Source organism: Syngnathus acus, chromosome 20 (assembly GCF_901709675.1).
Source record: "Syngnathus acus chromosome 20, fSynAcu1.2, whole genome shotgun sequence".
NCBI classification, from domain to species: domain Eukaryota; kingdom Metazoa; phylum Chordata; class Actinopteri; order Syngnathiformes; family Syngnathidae; genus Syngnathus; species Syngnathus acus.
This window is the reverse complement of record NC_051104.1, coordinates 4655710-4673158: the sequence shown is the minus strand read 5'-3', so window position 1 is coordinate 4673158 and position 17449 is coordinate 4655710. Positions and strand designations below refer to the sequence as shown.

Below are 17449 nucleotides of genomic sequence, written 5' to 3'. Positions count from 1 at the left end.
CAGTATTATTTCACATGGAGAAAGACAGGCCTCAAATTATTATGCATGCCTGACAATATTGACACACAATTAGTGTGGCTGTACTGTTTAGTGGTGTGGGACTGAATTGCATCATCTGTGTTTTTTTAGTTTATTATATCTCCATAAGAGCGGGTCAGCAGAGTACTTAAATATTCATGCAGTGTTGCTGTAGGAAAGGAAATATCCATTCATGCAAATGTGGAATGACTGCTGTGGCTTGTCAATATTGACTCAATCTAATCATCAGGCAGGTCCAGATTGCAACAGTTAATAGCCATTTAAAATCTGGTGACAACTGCAACATCTGGAGTGGAGTTATCTATCCATTTGTTTTTTATACCTGATATCAAATCTGACTCCGGGCGAAAATTTGATTTGAGGCAATCACGGGGAACATTTATTGTGAAAGATAACTATTTACATTCGCATATGGAAAGCTATTTGATCATTGCAGCAAGATTATTGAAACTGAGATTCTGCACAAGTTTATTTGTTTCTGCAATAACAAACAAATGATGAAGCAACAATAAAGTGCTAAGATTTTCCTATATGTCACAAGTGCTTGTTCCAAGAAGGCAAAAAAAAAAACGTCATGCTTGGCATTATAAGGTCATAAATACAGAAACAGGATCGATGCATCTTTTAAAAAGCTTCCGCTGTCCTGAGCCATTTTTAGCTCGCAAGGCCTATAAGGTGAGCAAAAGAGCGTCTAATTGTAGGCACCTTATTGCTGCGTTCTGGAATTAATTGCAACTGCCCAAAAAGTTCTAGTAAAGCTGAACATGAAGTGGTTCGGTTAGGGCAAAGTTCATTTTCTTAATCTCTTAACTGGGGTGCCACGATCACTTTGTTGGGCCCCCGCAGCTTTTGGATGCAACACGATCGCCTCATCCTCTCTTGACTGCTGCTTGGCAAAATTCACAAACACCTATAATAAAATAGACACACATTAGGTTGAAAGATTTATATTTTCCTACCATTTTTTTTTACCTGATCGAGAGTCGTCTGTGATACCGAGTAGTCCTCGATATTGAGCTTGTCTTTGTTAGCGAGGACCATCTGGAAGATTCTTGCCAGTGAGGCGGAGGCGATTTTATACTGCAGGGTGTTGTAGTGTTTTTCTCTCTGGATGCAGCCAGGGAAGGTGTTCTCCATGAAGGCTTCGGCCGGATTCAGATCTGGTGCGCAACCTGCCTTGGATGCCTTTATCTTCATAGTCACCACATATCCATCGCCAAATCTGTCGGACCGTGCGGTAATTTACGACAAAATTCTGCACCGGGGTAAAAAGTCAAGCACCTACTTGTATTTGAGCTGCTGAATGGTTCCCAAACATTTGAAAGATCCATTAACCATGATGGCCAAACGTGTACACAAGGCCTCACATTCCTCCATGCTGCCAAGGAATAAATATCATGAGGAAATGTGTTTACAAAATAAATACACACATTTGCGGTTACCTGTGCGAGGTGAGAACAACAGCTCGTTTGTCTCGGATCACACTCACAATGGAGCTCCAGAGGAAGCGTCTGGAGAGCGGGTCCATACCTGTTGTGGGTTCATCCTTGTGGAATGAAACACACGTAATATACCCAACTTGTGTATGTGAGGCGGCCATATTGTTTTGGTGCTCACCAGCAATACTAGGGCAGGGCAGCCAATCATGGCAATGGCTGTGGAGAGTTTCCTGCGGTTCCCGCCACTGTAGGTTCCCGCACTTTGGCCCGCATACTCGGACAAACCCAATTTTTGAATGGCCCACTCTGCAATCTGCATAATCGGATTTTGAGATGAACATGCAATGCGAGGAATGATAATTGAATTGTTCTGGTCCTGCAACCACCTCTCACCTTGCTGATCTCAACTTCTGGTACCCCGCGGAGACGAGCATACAGATGAAGGTGTTCTCTTCCTGTTAGAAGTTCATCAATGGCGTCAAACTGTGGGCAGTATCCCATGTTTTGGTGGACATCTAGGATGTTGGTCAAAATGCTGATAGGAAAGAAAATCTGGTCAGAAATATATTCCCATTACGACTCTTTTGGAAATCATTTCAAACCTGTGACCAGCAACTGAGGCATCTCCTGTGGTGACATCAATGTCGCCAGTTAACATCTTAAACGTCGTGGTCTTTCCTGCGCCATTTACTCCCAGGAGACCAAAACACTGGCAATGAAGCAAAAAAAATAATATCATGGCATAAAGTGGATTGATTATTTTGTTTATTCAAGTGTACAAACCTCTCCAGGTGATACACCAACACAAATTCGATCCACTGCGGGAGTGATGGTTCCTGTGTATATCTGGTGAGGAATAGAAAACAGCCAAAGTCAGACAATTAAATATGAAAAAATAAATTGGCTTTATAAAAAAAATATCTCACCTTAGAAAGGTTGCATACGTGTAAAATGTCATTTGTTTTCCTGCTGCTGTAGATTCGCTCTCGTTCCTCAGCCACATCCAAGTCTTCATCCAGAATTGAAGACGTTGGGCCATCTGGTACCCTGCCAATGGTATTTACCATTTGTTGGCTGAATTTGTCTTGGGAAAAAAAAATTCTTGTAATCTTACCAGTGATCCAGGAAGAAGCGATACTGACAGAAAATATTCAAGGTGAAATAGATGAATCCCTCAACTGCCATGCAGAAAAGGTTCTTCCCAATGAAGTCCCAGTCGTAGGGGTTAGGACTGTGATCCTCACCTAAGGACACACTGCAGATAAGCCCCACTGGAAAAATTCTTCGGAACCTAATTTTCTTCGGCCTTATTTTGGATTTGGACCAGAAAATCTTGTTTTTTTTGTACCATACATTACCAAAGCGAGTGAAGATATCAGTCACGGCTTGGTTGATGGCCATGTCGATAAGTCCTCTCCCCAAGCAGTAATGTGGAAAAATCAGCAAGACGCTCTTCAACAGCTGGTTGAACTTGTACAAAGCCTTGACAGCAACCACATTAAATGTTTAGAAGCCGGATTTTATACAACTAGGCTCGTCCGTTCTTACCGTGGTGCCTTCAAAAAGGTCCAGGATGAAGGTGATGGCACTGCTGTTGATGCCTATGAAGAGGTTGATACATGACAAAGACACATAGGCTGTGCTGGGGACGTTGAACATGTAGGACATCGGGTACATCATGGGGGTGACGGACCAGCTGAGAAAAACAAATGGTGGAAAGTTCTCACAGCTCATATATTTATTATCTATTAAAAGTAATTATTACTGACACCTACCCATAAAGTAGAAGTAGTGCAATAAGTGGCTGCAGATTGGTTGTTGAGGTGTAACACTTCTTATCAAAAAAGACAAAAATCTGCACCACCATCATTGCACTGATGGAGTAATTCACCTGTAAAACACCAAATATATATTTATGATGTATTTCAATGGTTTTATATCAAGTTCTAATAGGTACCATGTCCCAGAGAAAGTTGGCCATCCAGTAAATCAGCGGGCTGACACCACTGACGAACTGGAGATGTTTGGCCTGGGTGACCCGTTCTTGGATGAGATAGAGGACAAAGCTAGCCGGAACAAAAGACATGGCGAAGATGACGCAGATGGCTACCACGGCATCCACCGACGTGTTCAAGCTAGTGGAAAAAAGAAAATCCACGTCAAAGCTCATACGACGTTGGATACTGCAAAACATTTTCCTACTCACACGGTGATTTCCGATAGTTGCTCTTTAGTGAGGTTCAAGGGGTGATTGATGGCTGTGATTCCATATTGATCCAGGGTAGCTCCTTTTGGTAAATTTGCACGCAGGATGGCATTGTTGGCCACGTTCATGAAGGACACCATGGCATGCCAGCCCTTGTTGTTGTACCATACCTGAACGACGATTAAGTTACGATATACGTGCGAGAAAACCACATGGAAAATCACAGTGATCACTTGCCTTCACATTATTCTGCGTCTCCATGTACCTGAGGAATGTACCAATTTCTCGTAGTGTTTGTTTACAGTTGTCACCCTGCAAAAAAAAAATATATAAATAATGACGACAAAAATAACCCTAATACTATAATTATATTGATTCTAATGATACCCCAGTAATGTTGAGCATTTGCCCCAGTTGAGCTGCTGAATCCTGGATAAACTTTGGCTGGAAATCTAAAACAGGAAGCTGCCCTCCGACTGATATTCCTCCATACCTTAAAATCAGAGATTTCAGACTTCAGTCTGCTTGTAAATCCAAAAGGTAACCTAGCTTTATTTCAGTTTGAATATAAATGAATTACCTTTGTTCATTCACCCAATATTTGCTCTTCAAGCTGAAAGAACAAATGTAGAATATTATATCTGCAGGATTTTGTAGAACCGTTTTGATTGAACACAAGGACACCTGGTTCTGATGAGACTGGGGTACGTTTTCACCAGGTAGTCCGAGATGTTCTTCCCTGTCAGATCCATGAGAACATCTCCTGTTGACTGAATTCTCTGATGCACACACAGAATGACATTTAAAAAAAACCTTCAGGAGGTTTGAATATTCTCGGGTACCTGTGGGGGTGGAAGACCCCCGGCTCCTTCGGGGCATGTGGGCAGCATGGTGAGTTTCCTCTTGGTGCTGCACTGACAGTCCGGAGATGGTCTGATGGAGTTCCACTTCGGCTCAGCCAACATCTCGATCACTGATGGGTTAACCGGGAGCACCTCCCACTCTGTGGTGATGTTGTGACATGGAAAATCTCTACCGGGGGGGGAAATTGACCCATGTGGTTAAACAAAACAGTGAAGGGCGCGCCGTTTATAAAATCAGGTGGGATTTATGCACGGAATTAATTAAGGTTTTGTTGTTGTGTGACCACCGAGGCAGGCGATGGGAAGGCTATTACATCACAATGGTCCTCCAAAGGTCTTTAAATATCATGCGTCCACTATAAACGTGTGACATTTACTCACTGCAAAGGTTCATCCGCCATGCAGCGTGTCCCAAAACCCGGCTTGTCCAGCAACACTTCCCCAAAATTTCTCATCTGGGCATCCAATGGACGTTCATTACTGCAGAGGAGTCGCCCCAAAAATATTATTGCCCAAAACAAAATGCTACAAACATAAAAATGGACTCACCTGAAGAAAGTGTACTGTCGGCCGTACATCCACGGACTTAGAGTCATACTTGGATATTCCCCGAACGGTGGAATGATCAGCGTAAAGGTCAGTGCCAGGAAAACAAAACTGGCTGGTAAAACAATCTAACGGACAGAGAGGATCAAAACTCAATTAACTGGGTTGGCAGTGAATGAGTTAAATGAGAAATAATGTAGTTGGGCCTAACCGAATAATACCTGAGCAAAGAAGTCTTTACAAGATCGGGTGGTGTGGTGCAACCTCTTGATCAACAGTGCAAAGAACTGTTTGACGGCCAGGCACAGACCTTTGACCTGATACGACCCTCGGCCCTCGTTACCTTCACACGGATTGGCGTCCAAAGGCTCTCCTGAGTCTGGAATAGGGCGCTAAGGTTAAATAACATCCTGAATAACATTTGCGATGGAGGCTAGTTGGCAAGCAGCAGGAGGTTTGATGACTCGGCAAGCTAAATGGTAAAATTAACATCCTCCATGTATGAAGACGGGCTTTTTTATTTTCATCCACTAAAGCGGCAAGCATCTGCTCAGAGCTGCAAGCCAAATGCGACTGTCACCTTCAGGTGGCTCCATCGCAATCGCCACTCTGTTGAATCCACAAAGGCTAGCTCGAGAAATCTGTTGCAATGATTTATTGTCTGAGAGAGGCAGATGACAGATTATAAGGAAAAGGGATTGAAATATCACAATCACGAGAGAAAATAAATGTTCTTACCTTGAATGCATTTCTGGTTGCTTGCATATCCATCAGCAGTGACTTTCAAGAAAATCTACAAGAAAAAAAAAACTGTTTGTCCCAACCTCAAAAAATGAAGCCTGCCCTGTCCTTCTTCCTACCTCCTCCAACGACGTGTCCGACACCCCAAAGCTACTGAGGCCGATGTCCTCCAGAGTTTCCTCCAGCTCCCTGAAGAGGCTTGCGTAGGCCCGCGGTTGGAAGTCATGACTGGGAAGCAGGTAGGTCATCTCTTGGCCGATGGCCTCAATCAGACGAGCCTGCGGCACGTGATGATGCACCAGGGCTGTGATGCGTTCAATGTTACCTGGAGATGCAAAACTTTCACTCTCGGCGCCATACTGTTGTCTCAGTTTAACACGGACGTTACCATCCATTTGTCTGTCCGGAGCCTCCTCTTGGTTTACTTTAAACTTCAAACACTTAGAGCACTTACAGGAGCAGTTTTCCGAACAGACATCAGCATCCTACAAGACAATGAGAAGAGATAAAATGGACAGACCAAAATGAAATGTCCAATATTCCACATATTTCAACATACAGTTCCAAGTTGGCTGTATTTCATTCTTCGCACAAGAGTGAGGTAGAAGCCGGCGCCGAAGCAATTCTTGAGAAAGATAGGAGAACCGCAGCAGTAGAGACGACCCTGAGAGATGATCGCGACCCTGTCACTCAGCAGGTCAGCCTCATCCATATGGTGGGTGGACATGATTACAGTACAACCTGGAAAAAGACACATCATGGTTTTAAATTCCTAAGCACAATTCAAATGATGACGTGGGGACCAATGTTACCTGTACGATATTTCAGCAACAGATCCCATATGGAGCGTCTGGAGTAAGGATCCACCCCAGAAGTGGGCTCATCTAGAATCACCACCTTTGCACCACCAACAAATGCCAAGGCGACTGATAGTTTCCTCTGCATGCCCCCTGAATAACAATAGCAACATATTTCCATACTGTTGCTGTGGCAGGGAAGAAAATAAAATAGAGTTCAAAATCCTGACCAACCTGAGAGATTTTGTGTCAGTTCATCTCTCTTGTGTGGTAGACCTAAATCTTGGAGCATATTTTCCACCTCTTCCTCGGCCTCCGCTATTGGCCGACCTTTCAGCAGTGAGTGGAACAGGATATGCTCAGCGACGGTCATACTGTAGAGGAATCACAGCAGGTAGACATTGTTATGGACCATAACAACAATGTGGCCCGTGATCAAAAAATGATATTACATACTACTGAAAAAGAGTGTTGTGCTGTGGGCACATTCCAAGAGACAGACGGATGGTGTCCATGTCCGTACGGATGTCTTTCCCATATATGGAAGCTGTGCCTGAGGTGGGAGGAAACATACCAGTCAAGATGGACCTAGAAGATAGAGAACAAAGGGGGTTGGCTAATGAAACGTGACCCTTGTGTTGATGGTGGATTGCACCGTATATCTACATAGTGGTGGTCTTGCCAGCCCCGTTGTGCCCAAGAAAGGCAGTGATCTGGTTCTCGTAGAAACTGAGGCTAAGGCCGTTCACAGCGGGCTTGGAGCGGTTGTTGAAAACTTTGACCAGGTTCTGGATACAAACACCCCTGACCAGGTCAGCTGGTTCTGCCTCAAAGAATGCCTGGCCTGAATAGTGATGACAGTGATAACAAAGGTATTGGAGGATCACAAAACAAAGAGGAAGCAAAGGGCACGATGATAACACCAGAAATGTCAAGCTAGTACAGATTTCGCAATGGGAATATAATCAAAATATCCACCATTTATGAAATGGAGTTTATTTTAGGGACTGAACCAAACTGATTTAGTACCATTTGCCGTCTGGTTCACATCTCGCTGGTCTCGGTGTTCACATGTACTAGTTTCGTCTGGTTTCTCCTTCTCCTCTTTCTTCTGTGGCGTCCCTTTATCCTTGAATGCTGGGTTGTCAAAGCCTTGTTTAGGCAGATCGTGTTTAGCGTCTAAAGACAAGGAGGAGGAAAATTATTAAGCGGGAAGTCTTGAATGGAAAAATGCATACCTGAAGTTGGTGTCACTGTGTTGAGCCAATAACAGGGCATGAAGGGAAAGTAAAACGGCCGGCCGATTCCATATTGGCCTGTGTTGCATTTCAAAACACAGCAACAATAAATGTCTCACGCTCACACGCATGCCTTAAACACAAACTCATCAAACTCACCAGGGAAGATGTTGTCGAGATACCAGGCAAGGACAGCATAAAGCAATGTGTCAAGGCCCATCATGCAGATAGAGGTGAGGAACGAGAACTCGTCCCCTTCCAGAGGACTAGTCTGGATGTTGTCCCACTGCAGACCATGACCTTGCTCCTCATAGCGGGAGAGATATTCTGTCCCAAAACCAAAGGCAACTTGGGACATCAGACTCTGAGGGAGCAGATATTCAGGAATGAACTTTTACGTTGAATTCAACGGTGTTGAGATGTTCTACCTACCACCAGGATCTTCAAGTCTTTGGTGATGCGATCTTGCCAGGCGAAGCAAAGGATGTGCGGCAGATAGAGGGCGAAATAAATAATTCCGCAGCAGGCTGCTGCCAGGTTGGCCTGGTTGAAGAAGACACTGAGGAGAAAGCATTGCATGATGGTGGCCGTGGTGAAGGTGAGCAGGAAGAGGAAGAGGATGAAGGGGTTGCTGTAGTTCAGTACCCTTCCTCCCTGCAAGTCAGTCAGAAACAAGCAAGGGATCAAATTCACGTGCAAAATTTTATTTTCTATGTTTTCCCTATTATTGCCACTAGGGGCCACTATAGTACACAATGTGTCAACTTATCATCTAATCTTAACTGGGCACAAAAGTTAATTATTAAGTTCATTCCTGCACACCAGGTGTTGACATTATTCCCATGATGTCATAGACTTCACTGTCAATTTGTTAATGATTTGTATATTATGTGGACAATCACTGTGCCACTGTCAGTGATTCATTAAAAGGGTGACAAGGTCAAAGTATCTTTTGTCACCTGCCAGTCCAAGGCAGTTCACAGCGTTATCAAGACTAAACACAAACGTTCTCACCATGATGATGACTGTGAGGAGAGCAGTGCTGGTACCCATCACGATGAAGCTGTCAATAAACCATGTAAACCAGATGACGCTGTTGGAGACCCCCATGACCTTGAGGGTCTCCTTTAGACGGAGTTCCTTTTCCAGAACAATACTTTTGACGATCATGGATACAGAGTAGACCCAAGCCAGAACCATGAAGATTGGAAAGCAGCGGTTCAGTGTGAGCATGAAGCTGGCCAAATGAGAAATTTGATGTGACCATCTGATTTTGTGTTGATGCATTGAATGTTGTGTTGTGGGCGACCACTCACAGATCATCCACGTAACAAGGGTAGGGCATCTGTTGCAGGTAAACCCCCAACGGCCACTCTTTCCCCGTTTGAGTCCGAATGATCCCGTGTTCTATTATGTCCTGAAGATAAGCAAACCCTCCCCAAACATAGCGCAGGTCATCCATCGGATCCGCTCTGGGGCCTGGATCCCAATACCTGACAAGGACACGTTATTAATCTCTATCATAATATACAAAAGTAAGATATTATCATCCTTCATTCTAACCTGTCTTTGACTTTATTGGTACGCTCCACAGCATCAATATCCATACGGATCTTGAACTTGACATGAGGCGGGACTTTGGCACTCCAAGGATGCATGTTAACAAAGATAAGACCCGCCCAAAACTTGCCATCCTCAAGTAGGTCCAAGGCCCGATAAGTTAGGGTGTCCTCGTTGGGTAGGGCGACAAATTTATCAAGTATCACACACTGAAGGAGAAGGGAGGAGAATTGGAGGAGAAAAAGGAAAGTCTTAATTTACAAGGTAACAACAGACAAGGAACATTTTATCTGTCCAAATGACACATCCGTGCGATTTGCTAGCAACTACCGTATTTTCCGGACTATAAGGCGCACCGGACTATAAGGCGCACCTTCAATGAATGGCCCATTTTAAAACTTTGTCCTTATATAAGGCGCACCATTAATGCATCATGTCAGATTTTTAATCCAAATCAAATCATTCTCCATTTTATCTTTTTTATTTCAACTTCAGACGCAACAAATTACTTTATAATCACAAAATAATGGTCCATAGTCTTTTTAATTCATGATTCATAGTCTTCAGCGGGCCACTTATGATTGATTTCATGACACAATGCTTTGGGCCAGTTTAAATTTAGGAATTTGGTCCATATATAAGGCGCACCTGACTATTAAGCGTGCCTTATAGTCCGGAAAATACGGTAAATGTCAAAATGTCAATAAACACTATCTACAAAGTTCCCCTTGCATTCAACATAAGCAACAAGTAACTGCCATTCCAAATACCACGCTGCCAAAGTATGCTCCACATCAACAGTACAGAGCCAGTGTGTTGCGTGATTCGCATGCATGCCACCAACGTGCAAGCAGCCAAGCACCCACCGTCATTGTAGTTGCCCTATAAAAGATGGCGGGTGAAGTGACAGCTGTGTCTAATCAGCCCGAGGCGTTCCCACTCTCCCTGTCACACTCAAGTGCTGTAAGCTTTAACTTGGACAAAAAGAAAGAGCACTAGCCATCCACCCAACCGTGCCCCCCGTGTCACCCCCCAGTGGGATAGACCCCCTCATCCCGATAAGCCCTTTTGGGGGGAAAAAGGCTGATTTGGACTTTGTTTTAAATATATTGGCCCACTTAGCTATGGAGGGCGATGCTTTGTTTTATTTTTTTGGAAAGGGCTTCCACTCCATTCCATCAGCAGTTAACAGAAGCGAGTCGACAGCTCGTCTGGCTCTCGTCCCACCTGGGGGTTTCCAAGTTTTGAAGATGGAGAACAAATTGCTGTATGAAAAGACAACTTATCCAAATGCTCACATCACGTCAAACAGCGGCTAATGAAATCAACAAGTGACGGACTTGGATTATTCAATGAATGGGTCGGTCCAAGAATGTGACAGTTCAGGTGAATTGTAGTGTCAGGAGTTCAAATAGGTAGGCGGGGACCAAAACAAATGATCCTGACACCGAATTTTCATTTGGAAACCCGGCTTAACCCACATATCCCTTTAAGGTTTTTTTTTTTGTACCTCCAGGAATGCTAAAATGCAACAAAGGTTTCTAGGCTACAGTACAAAAAATATTTCAGAATGTCCTCACATCTCCGTACTGATTGAGCATCTGAATGACACGGTCAGTGAGGTTGAAAACATCCCGCCAGTCAAAATCAGGCATGCTGTCAAGTCGTTCCTCCGGTGGACCATTGTGCAGGAAGTTGAGGATATGTTTGGTGGAGAACGGAGCCTCCTCAAGACTACGGTCAATGAAATCCATCACTGACGGATTTCGAAAAGTGTCCTGAAAAGGAAAAGTACAATGTCATTGCAATTACAGTTTTGGTCATAGCTGGCACAAATTGTCAGGCGGGTGTCATACCCGTATCATTTTGACTTGCACTCCATCTTGGAAGAAAGCCCAGATTTGTGGAGCCAGTTCCTCCCAGGCCTTTCCCATCGTCTTTATCCTTTGCAGTTCTTCAAAAGTACTGTTGGCCTACAAGAGAGATAAGAGTCAATAAAACACAATGTGTATTCTATACGTTCATATACAAGACCTTCAAACTTGCACGTTCTTCTCTGAAGCACTCACAAAATTCCCACACCGACCCCTCTCCCCAAACAGGCTTTACAAAGACAACACACACATTCTCACACAAAGAATTTCCGCCAGGCACGAGCTTCAGATAACCACATCGACTATGCGACAACCTGTGCCAAAACGTCAAATATTTACCGCAAGCTTATCGTTCAAATCCCCAAATGTGTCACTACAGTGTTTTGTGTGTGAACGGCTAACGCCGCTCGCCGCTCTTTAGCGTTCACTCATGCGCAGCAGGGGGGGGTGAACGTGCGTGCTCAAGAGTACACCCAATTAAACGCCTTCCTCTTCTGTGTGTCTGATTTTGGGTGACAATAGGGACAATGGGGCCGGGGTGACAATGGAGGCCGTTGGTCCAATGCTCCGGACTAGTGAATCTTAGTCAGGTTCCCACAAGTGAGCTTCCTCCTTCCCGAAGTAATTTAAAACAGAAGACACAAGCAGGAGATGGATTGAAGGGGTTCGCTAAGGTCACTTCTTGTTCCAAGCAACAATTAGTATGTGAGGTCTTCCTGCATGTTTTGAAGGAAAAATCTATTTGCTTTGATTTTAACTCATCCACTGCCAACCCAGTTAATATCTTTGACGTCTATAACCGCCAATGGTACTGAATGAGGGTGTGTTAAACATTTGAGTGATTGGCCTCACGCAATGCTGAGCTGTTGTTGACATCAAATACTTCAAGTACGTGTTTCTATTCTGTGTGGTATGTCAGTACCAAACTTCAAATGAGCATTCTCGAGTTCAGCCAATGGGTGAAAGCCGCTGATATAACCCCACTTAAAGTAAATTCCTCTGTTATAGCATTTACGTAAGAGGAAACCATTCATCAGTTGTATTTGTTAAGCTGTTGCGTAACAGTCTGGATGTGGAATTCGTGCCACTTTTCAAATAGTCCTTTGTATTATTTTGTTCCAATGTGGTAAGTTTGTTTTTCCTTTTGAATCCGTCAGGACGAAAATAGCAGAGTGGAATTAATGCCGCAAAGAAGCCAAGTTTGTGACCAAAATAATTGTACCTTTTATTATTCCACACAAATGACAAAATTATTTATATTGTTTTTGGTCCAACTAACTTTTTTGGCCGATGCAGGAAGGAAGAGAAAAATAAACGGGGGTCACTAAAGGTCAATGACACCTTCTTTTAAAGTACCATGTTTACCAAGACTAGAAAAGCCATGGCGCCGATCGGCTTGTGTTCAGCCATTGCAAGCGAGCCATCCATGACCACCTCCACCCCCTGAGGGGCTTTGACCAACAAGTATCTACATCTCCATTCAAAGGCTGGGACAAGACATGAGGAAAGCCGATCCCCTTTTGAAAGGGGCAAGGCATTGTTCACTGCAGCATGCTTGCCCTGCTCAACAGCAAATCAAAGCAGGTAGTCAAGCGATGGAAAGTCTTTCCACTTTGCGTGCTTGCATTCTCATCGTAGTTGAAGACACTTACATTTTTAATGATCATTCTGACAGCAGGCGAGTCAGGAGCGTAAAGGATTTTCCCCATCAACATGGGCTTCAAGGAGTTCCATACGATCCTGGTAGCAGGGTTGGATTCCAGTTCGCTTATCATATCATTGCAGAAAGGAGCTGGGGGGCAAAAATGATCCGAACCCTGCATTCCAATCTGATTATAAAAGCAGGTGTGGAGCTCACTGTTGGTAGCTACTCACTCGTGTTGTCGTCGTAAGTGTGCTGGCTCGGTCTTCTGCCGTTGCTGATGCCAAGAAACGCTTTGTAGTTGTTGTCCTCGTACCAGTTGAAGGAGGCCACTCGGGAGAAAGCGCCTTCAGTGTAGCCGCAAACAAGGCTGGAAGCAGCCGTCATCACCTGCCTGAAGGTGGGATCGGTCTGGAAGAGAGGGGTCATGACCTGGAAGAGCTCTTGTGTGCTGCTTCGCTGGAATAACTGAGAAGGTTGATTAAAAAAAAGAAAAGATGGAATGGTCAGAGCAGAGAATAAAGCTTAGACGCAAACCACAAATTATTAATTGATGGGACATTTCCATAGTTTTGTACAATGTGAATCAAATGCTAAATGCTAAAAAAATGTTTTATAATGCTATTAGTGTTACTGTGAGTTTTGGAGGCGGAACCTAATCTTGATTTTAACCATCCTCATATTCACTGTTACAGCTAAGCTCCTCCCACCACCACCACATTTGTGTTTGCGTAAAAACCGAGGCAAACGGAAGCAACCGTTTCCTGCCTACTTAAAAATAGAAAGCCAGTGAACTTTTGAATGGGGCTCAACAGGAACGCACGAGTCCACCATTACCTCCCGTAGTTTGTCCGAGGCTGCGGACGCCACCTGGACCCAAAAGTGAATGTCGATGCCTTCGGAGTTACCATCCAAAACTTGAGGAAGCTTGAGAAAGGAACACAAATGACATTACAATATCATCAAAATATTCTACAGTAACGCTTGCATCTGATTGAAATATTTTAATGACTTGGGAGGATTCGTTTTTTGTAAGTGTGGGACCGAAATGCTTGAGAGCTTGCATACAATAGTCTGAAGGTACAGGAAGTAGGCAAAGGCCGAGACAAAGACCAGAGGAGACATCCTTCCTTTGCGACATATCTCTCCATCTCAACGGCCGTGCGTAAGCAAAAGCAATAAGAAAGTAGTTTGACTAGTGGTCTCGCTTAACCTCAGACTCCAGAGGAATGAAGAAGCCGTCTGCCGTATTGTCTACCAGAGGCGGCTTTTAATCATCAAGGAGGGAGTGTTACGGCTAAGCTAATTAGTGCAAGAGGGCAAGTCTGACAGCTCCACGAATGCCGTTTCACAGGTTTTGTACACATTCGTAACTATTTCAAGTATGTTGGCCCGGCAAGAACACACTTTTTATCTCGTCTTTCCCGCCCTGCTGATTCGTGGAAATGATTGCATCCTTTGATCTAAACTAGGTCAGTAAGTGCGTGACCTCTGACCTTTTAAGATGACTTCACTAGTATTTTTTTTGACCTATGACCACATTTCCGGACTTTTTTTTTTCACACTTCTGACAGAATAATGATGCAATGGGAAATATTCTGTGCAGACTCACATTTATGCAAAATGTCAGATGAATAATTGATAATCGAGTAATGAGTTATTTTTGGGCAAAAAGCTACGTGTGATTCGTTTTTTGTTCAATCTGGCTTCCATCCTGCTTTTTTGGTTTGGTTTGTTTTGTTGAGAAGATAGATTGGGGTTCATCCCAGCACAGCTTAATGAGGTCTTTCTCTATTCATCGGCTCGGACAAACCCTGCAGCTGTTGGCTTATTAAATTAAAATGATTAATAATGGCGGTTATATAAACAGTCACACAATAGTTGGATTGACGCTTTGTTTATCAAGCTTGGCTAACTCACAAAAAATGTATCTGAAGCCTTGACTTCCATTTAAAACCAAAATTCTGACATTTATTCCATGAAATTATTATTTTTAAATAATTGTTGATTGAGAAGGTAGACATGAAGTTGCACTGACCACTCGGAAGAGCTTGAAAAAGTCAACGTTGGCATAGAACTTCTCCTCGATGACCTGCAGCCGCTCTGCGGTGAGGATACACATAGCGTTGCGGACGGCGAGAAGTCCTCTGTGGTTCGGGAAAATAAGGAATCGCTCCAAGAGATCCGAGCTGCAGGCAATGTCCTTTAAATGCAGGTTTGGAGCTCCAAAGGCAAACTGGGGAAATTAGGCATAATGGTCAACAATTAAATATTGATTTGAGAAATCCCCAGGCCCACTTGTGGAATGTAATGAACCTGTTCGGGCCTGATTTTGGCTGTGACAAGTTGATTAACCACCGATTCGGTTAGTGGCACATCTCTCAGAAGGTATGACGTCAGAGTCTCATCATCCTTAAGGATTGTCTCGACTTGTAGTCCTCGCCCTGCAAGCGAGGAAAAAAACGTTGATCATTCAGTTTAGACTAGGCTTGCAAAATTCTAGACTTTTGTAAAGTTGCGATTTCCGATTTTTCCGAGATTTATTTCCCATATTTCCACTCGTAGGAATTGTGAATATTTATCAGCATTTTTTGGAGACTTTTTTGGGATTGTAAAAAAATGCTTTTGTTTTGTGGACCCGTTGAGTAATCCTTGCCCCCCCCCCAACCACCCAAGGAAATAATCCTAGCGCTGCCACTGCCTGGTATGCTCTAATGTTCTCTCCCCAGGGCTCATGGGAACCGTACTTCCTGTGTAATGTGGCCTCCTATTTTCTTTTAGGTCTGTTGAATGTTACACCATGAGAGTAGTCTGACATAACCATTGCGTCTTTTTCCCTATCCCATCGTTAAGATTTGTACTAAAAATACACACACCGGCTTGCATAGTGTTCCTGTTTATACAAAAACAATATTGTTGGCATGGTGTCCCGTGAGATGGAAACTGTGGTTTTATTGTGCCTCATGAGGACACAAGCTGGGGCCCGTGAAACGCTTTCCCACCAAATAAACACCGGGCCACCAGCAAAAGTAAGCAGCTTACATTACGCATCTTTCTTGAAGCCTTGCGCTGTAATCCTGTTACATAAAGATACGCATAGTCTGATGGTTAAAAAAGTTGAAGCGAAGATATTCAAACTGCTGTCAAAAATGTAGAATATGAATTGTCACTTCATTAGGGACACCAGCACAATCAAATGCTACATCATTATATAAAAAAATAAATTTCTTTGGCTGCGATTTAGAGAACTGACCTGAGACTTTATCAGGACGGGTACGCAATGTGTCCATGAAGTTACTCATGGCTTTCACTTCAGACCAAAGTCGTCCCATGGGTAGAAGCTTTGGATCACTAAAAAGAAGCTCCTGGGCATCCGAGTAGAAGCGTGCCAATCTGGAAAAATGAGTTATCACACATTTGTCATGCTTCTTTCATTCATTTATTGATGCACATTTTTTTGTGTGTGTAATATAAAAACACAACTGATACTTGTTTGAGGATTAAATCGCAAGTCCAACAAACATCAGGACAAAACTCACATTGAGTTGTTGTAGTTGGACACCAAGCCAGGTGATTCACCACGGGTAGGGTACTGGAAACAAGGGTTGTTGGCGTTACAGAAGATTCCCTGGATCCACGGTAAGACCCCCGCAGAGGGCATGGCCTTATTGGGGAAGTGGCCTGAGGAAGACGAGATATATTCAAAATACGTGCAATGGTAAAACTTAAAAGCTCATCTTACATTCATGCTGACGGTAGAGCGGATTCACTCTTCGTAGCCAAACGAGCCCAATGAACAAAATAACAGGCCACATGATTTCCATGAAGAAACGCATCTAGTTGGAAAAAAAAAAAAAAAGCCTCACAGCATGCTTAGTGATTAAATGCAGTGTGCAAATGATAGATGAAAGGATTTTACCCTCTGCCTCCTGCGGACGGTCCAATTCTTCCACAGCAGGAGTCTGACCTGCGTTCCTGACCCCATGACTTTTCCGTTTCACCCCCAAAAGGGGGTCGCGATAATAAACAGGCCTGTATCCAACCAAATATACTCGAATGGATCTCGCATACAAAAGACACTTTTGGAATGAGCTCTCTAAAATAGTCAAGCATAAATAATTGTAGCACCTACCTCAGATGAATGCTTGCCCCCGTGATGGATATCTAATGAATAGCACATAACACGGTATATTCCACCGAATGCGCTACGGGATTGCTAACGCAGCTAATTTGTAAACCTTGTGAATAGTTAAGCAGATTGATTTAATCTCCTTTCTCGGCAGTCAACATCTCACTTGCAAGTGTGGAGGCTGCTAATCCTGCACACTAGCCACCCTGGGTTTTATTCTAAGGGAGTTGTGAGAATATGATGAGGAATTAAGATGAATAAATTGTAGAAATTCAGAGAGGGAATAAATGAAGCCAAGTTCCTTGTTAGGTAAAAAGAAATCCAGAGCATAGGTTAATCACAGCAAAAACTTGGTGGGAACTCTTTGTATGATTT

General features: G+C 43.6%; 1 protein-coding gene across 2 annotated transcripts; it reads right to left on the bottom strand.

Annotated features, from left to right (window-relative positions):
- Nucleotides 1-490: 490 nt before the first annotated feature.
- LOC119139012 (retinal-specific phospholipid-transporting ATPase ABCA4-like) lies at nucleotides 491-17188 on the bottom strand. Of its 2 annotated transcripts, none has more exons than XM_037279322.1 (51): nucleotides 17078-17188; nucleotides 16865-16977; nucleotides 16688-16781; nucleotides 16485-16626; nucleotides 16199-16338; nucleotides 15262-15389; nucleotides 14984-15181; nucleotides 13783-13872; nucleotides 13179-13413; nucleotides 12956-13095; nucleotides 11286-11402; nucleotides 11010-11207; nucleotides 9433-9638; nucleotides 9186-9362; nucleotides 8884-9106; nucleotides 8302-8523; nucleotides 8029-8233; nucleotides 7870-7947; nucleotides 7661-7810; nucleotides 7298-7475; nucleotides 7088-7219; nucleotides 6866-7005; nucleotides 6647-6784; nucleotides 6394-6575; nucleotides 6223-6319; nucleotides 5954-6159; nucleotides 5832-5886; nucleotides 5674-5754; nucleotides 5315-5472; nucleotides 5097-5221; nucleotides 4929-5027; nucleotides 4527-4716; nucleotides 4369-4463; nucleotides 4265-4297; nucleotides 4072-4177; nucleotides 3922-3996; nucleotides 3685-3854; nucleotides 3436-3613; nucleotides 3254-3369; nucleotides 3027-3174; nucleotides 2837-2960; nucleotides 2593-2722; nucleotides 2405-2525; nucleotides 2262-2324; nucleotides 2081-2187; nucleotides 1872-2013; nucleotides 1657-1791; nucleotides 1482-1585; nucleotides 1325-1417; nucleotides 1012-1261; nucleotides 491-949 (listed from the first exon to the last, which is right to left on the bottom strand). In XM_037279322.1, exons 2-51 carry the CDS (start codon nucleotides 16928-16930, stop codon nucleotides 830-832), a joined length of 6900 nt encoding a protein of 2299 aa, XP_037135217.1. In that variant the 5' UTR covers nucleotides 16931-16977; nucleotides 17078-17188; the 3' UTR covers nucleotides 491-829. The 2 variants fall into 2 exon arrangements, with proteins under 2 accessions (XP_037135217.1, XP_037135218.1); XM_037279323.1 differs by having other exon boundaries at nucleotides 6223-6316; nucleotides 6397-6575.
- Nucleotides 17189-17449: the final 261 nt, after the last annotated feature.

Coding starts and splice junctions, on each gene's coding strand:
- LOC119139012 (XM_037279322.1), bottom strand. CDS start 16,930: ATGGGGTCAGGAACGCAGGTCAGACTCCTGCTGTGGAAGAATTGGACC. Junction 15,390..16,198: donor CCGTCCTGATAAAGTCTCAG/GTCAGTTCTCTA, acceptor CCTCGCTTGCAG/GGCGAGGACTACAAGTCGAG. Junction 1,262..1,324: donor ATTCAGCAGCTCAAATACAA/GTAGGTGCTTGA, acceptor ACGGTCCGACAG/ATTTGGCGATGGATATGTGG.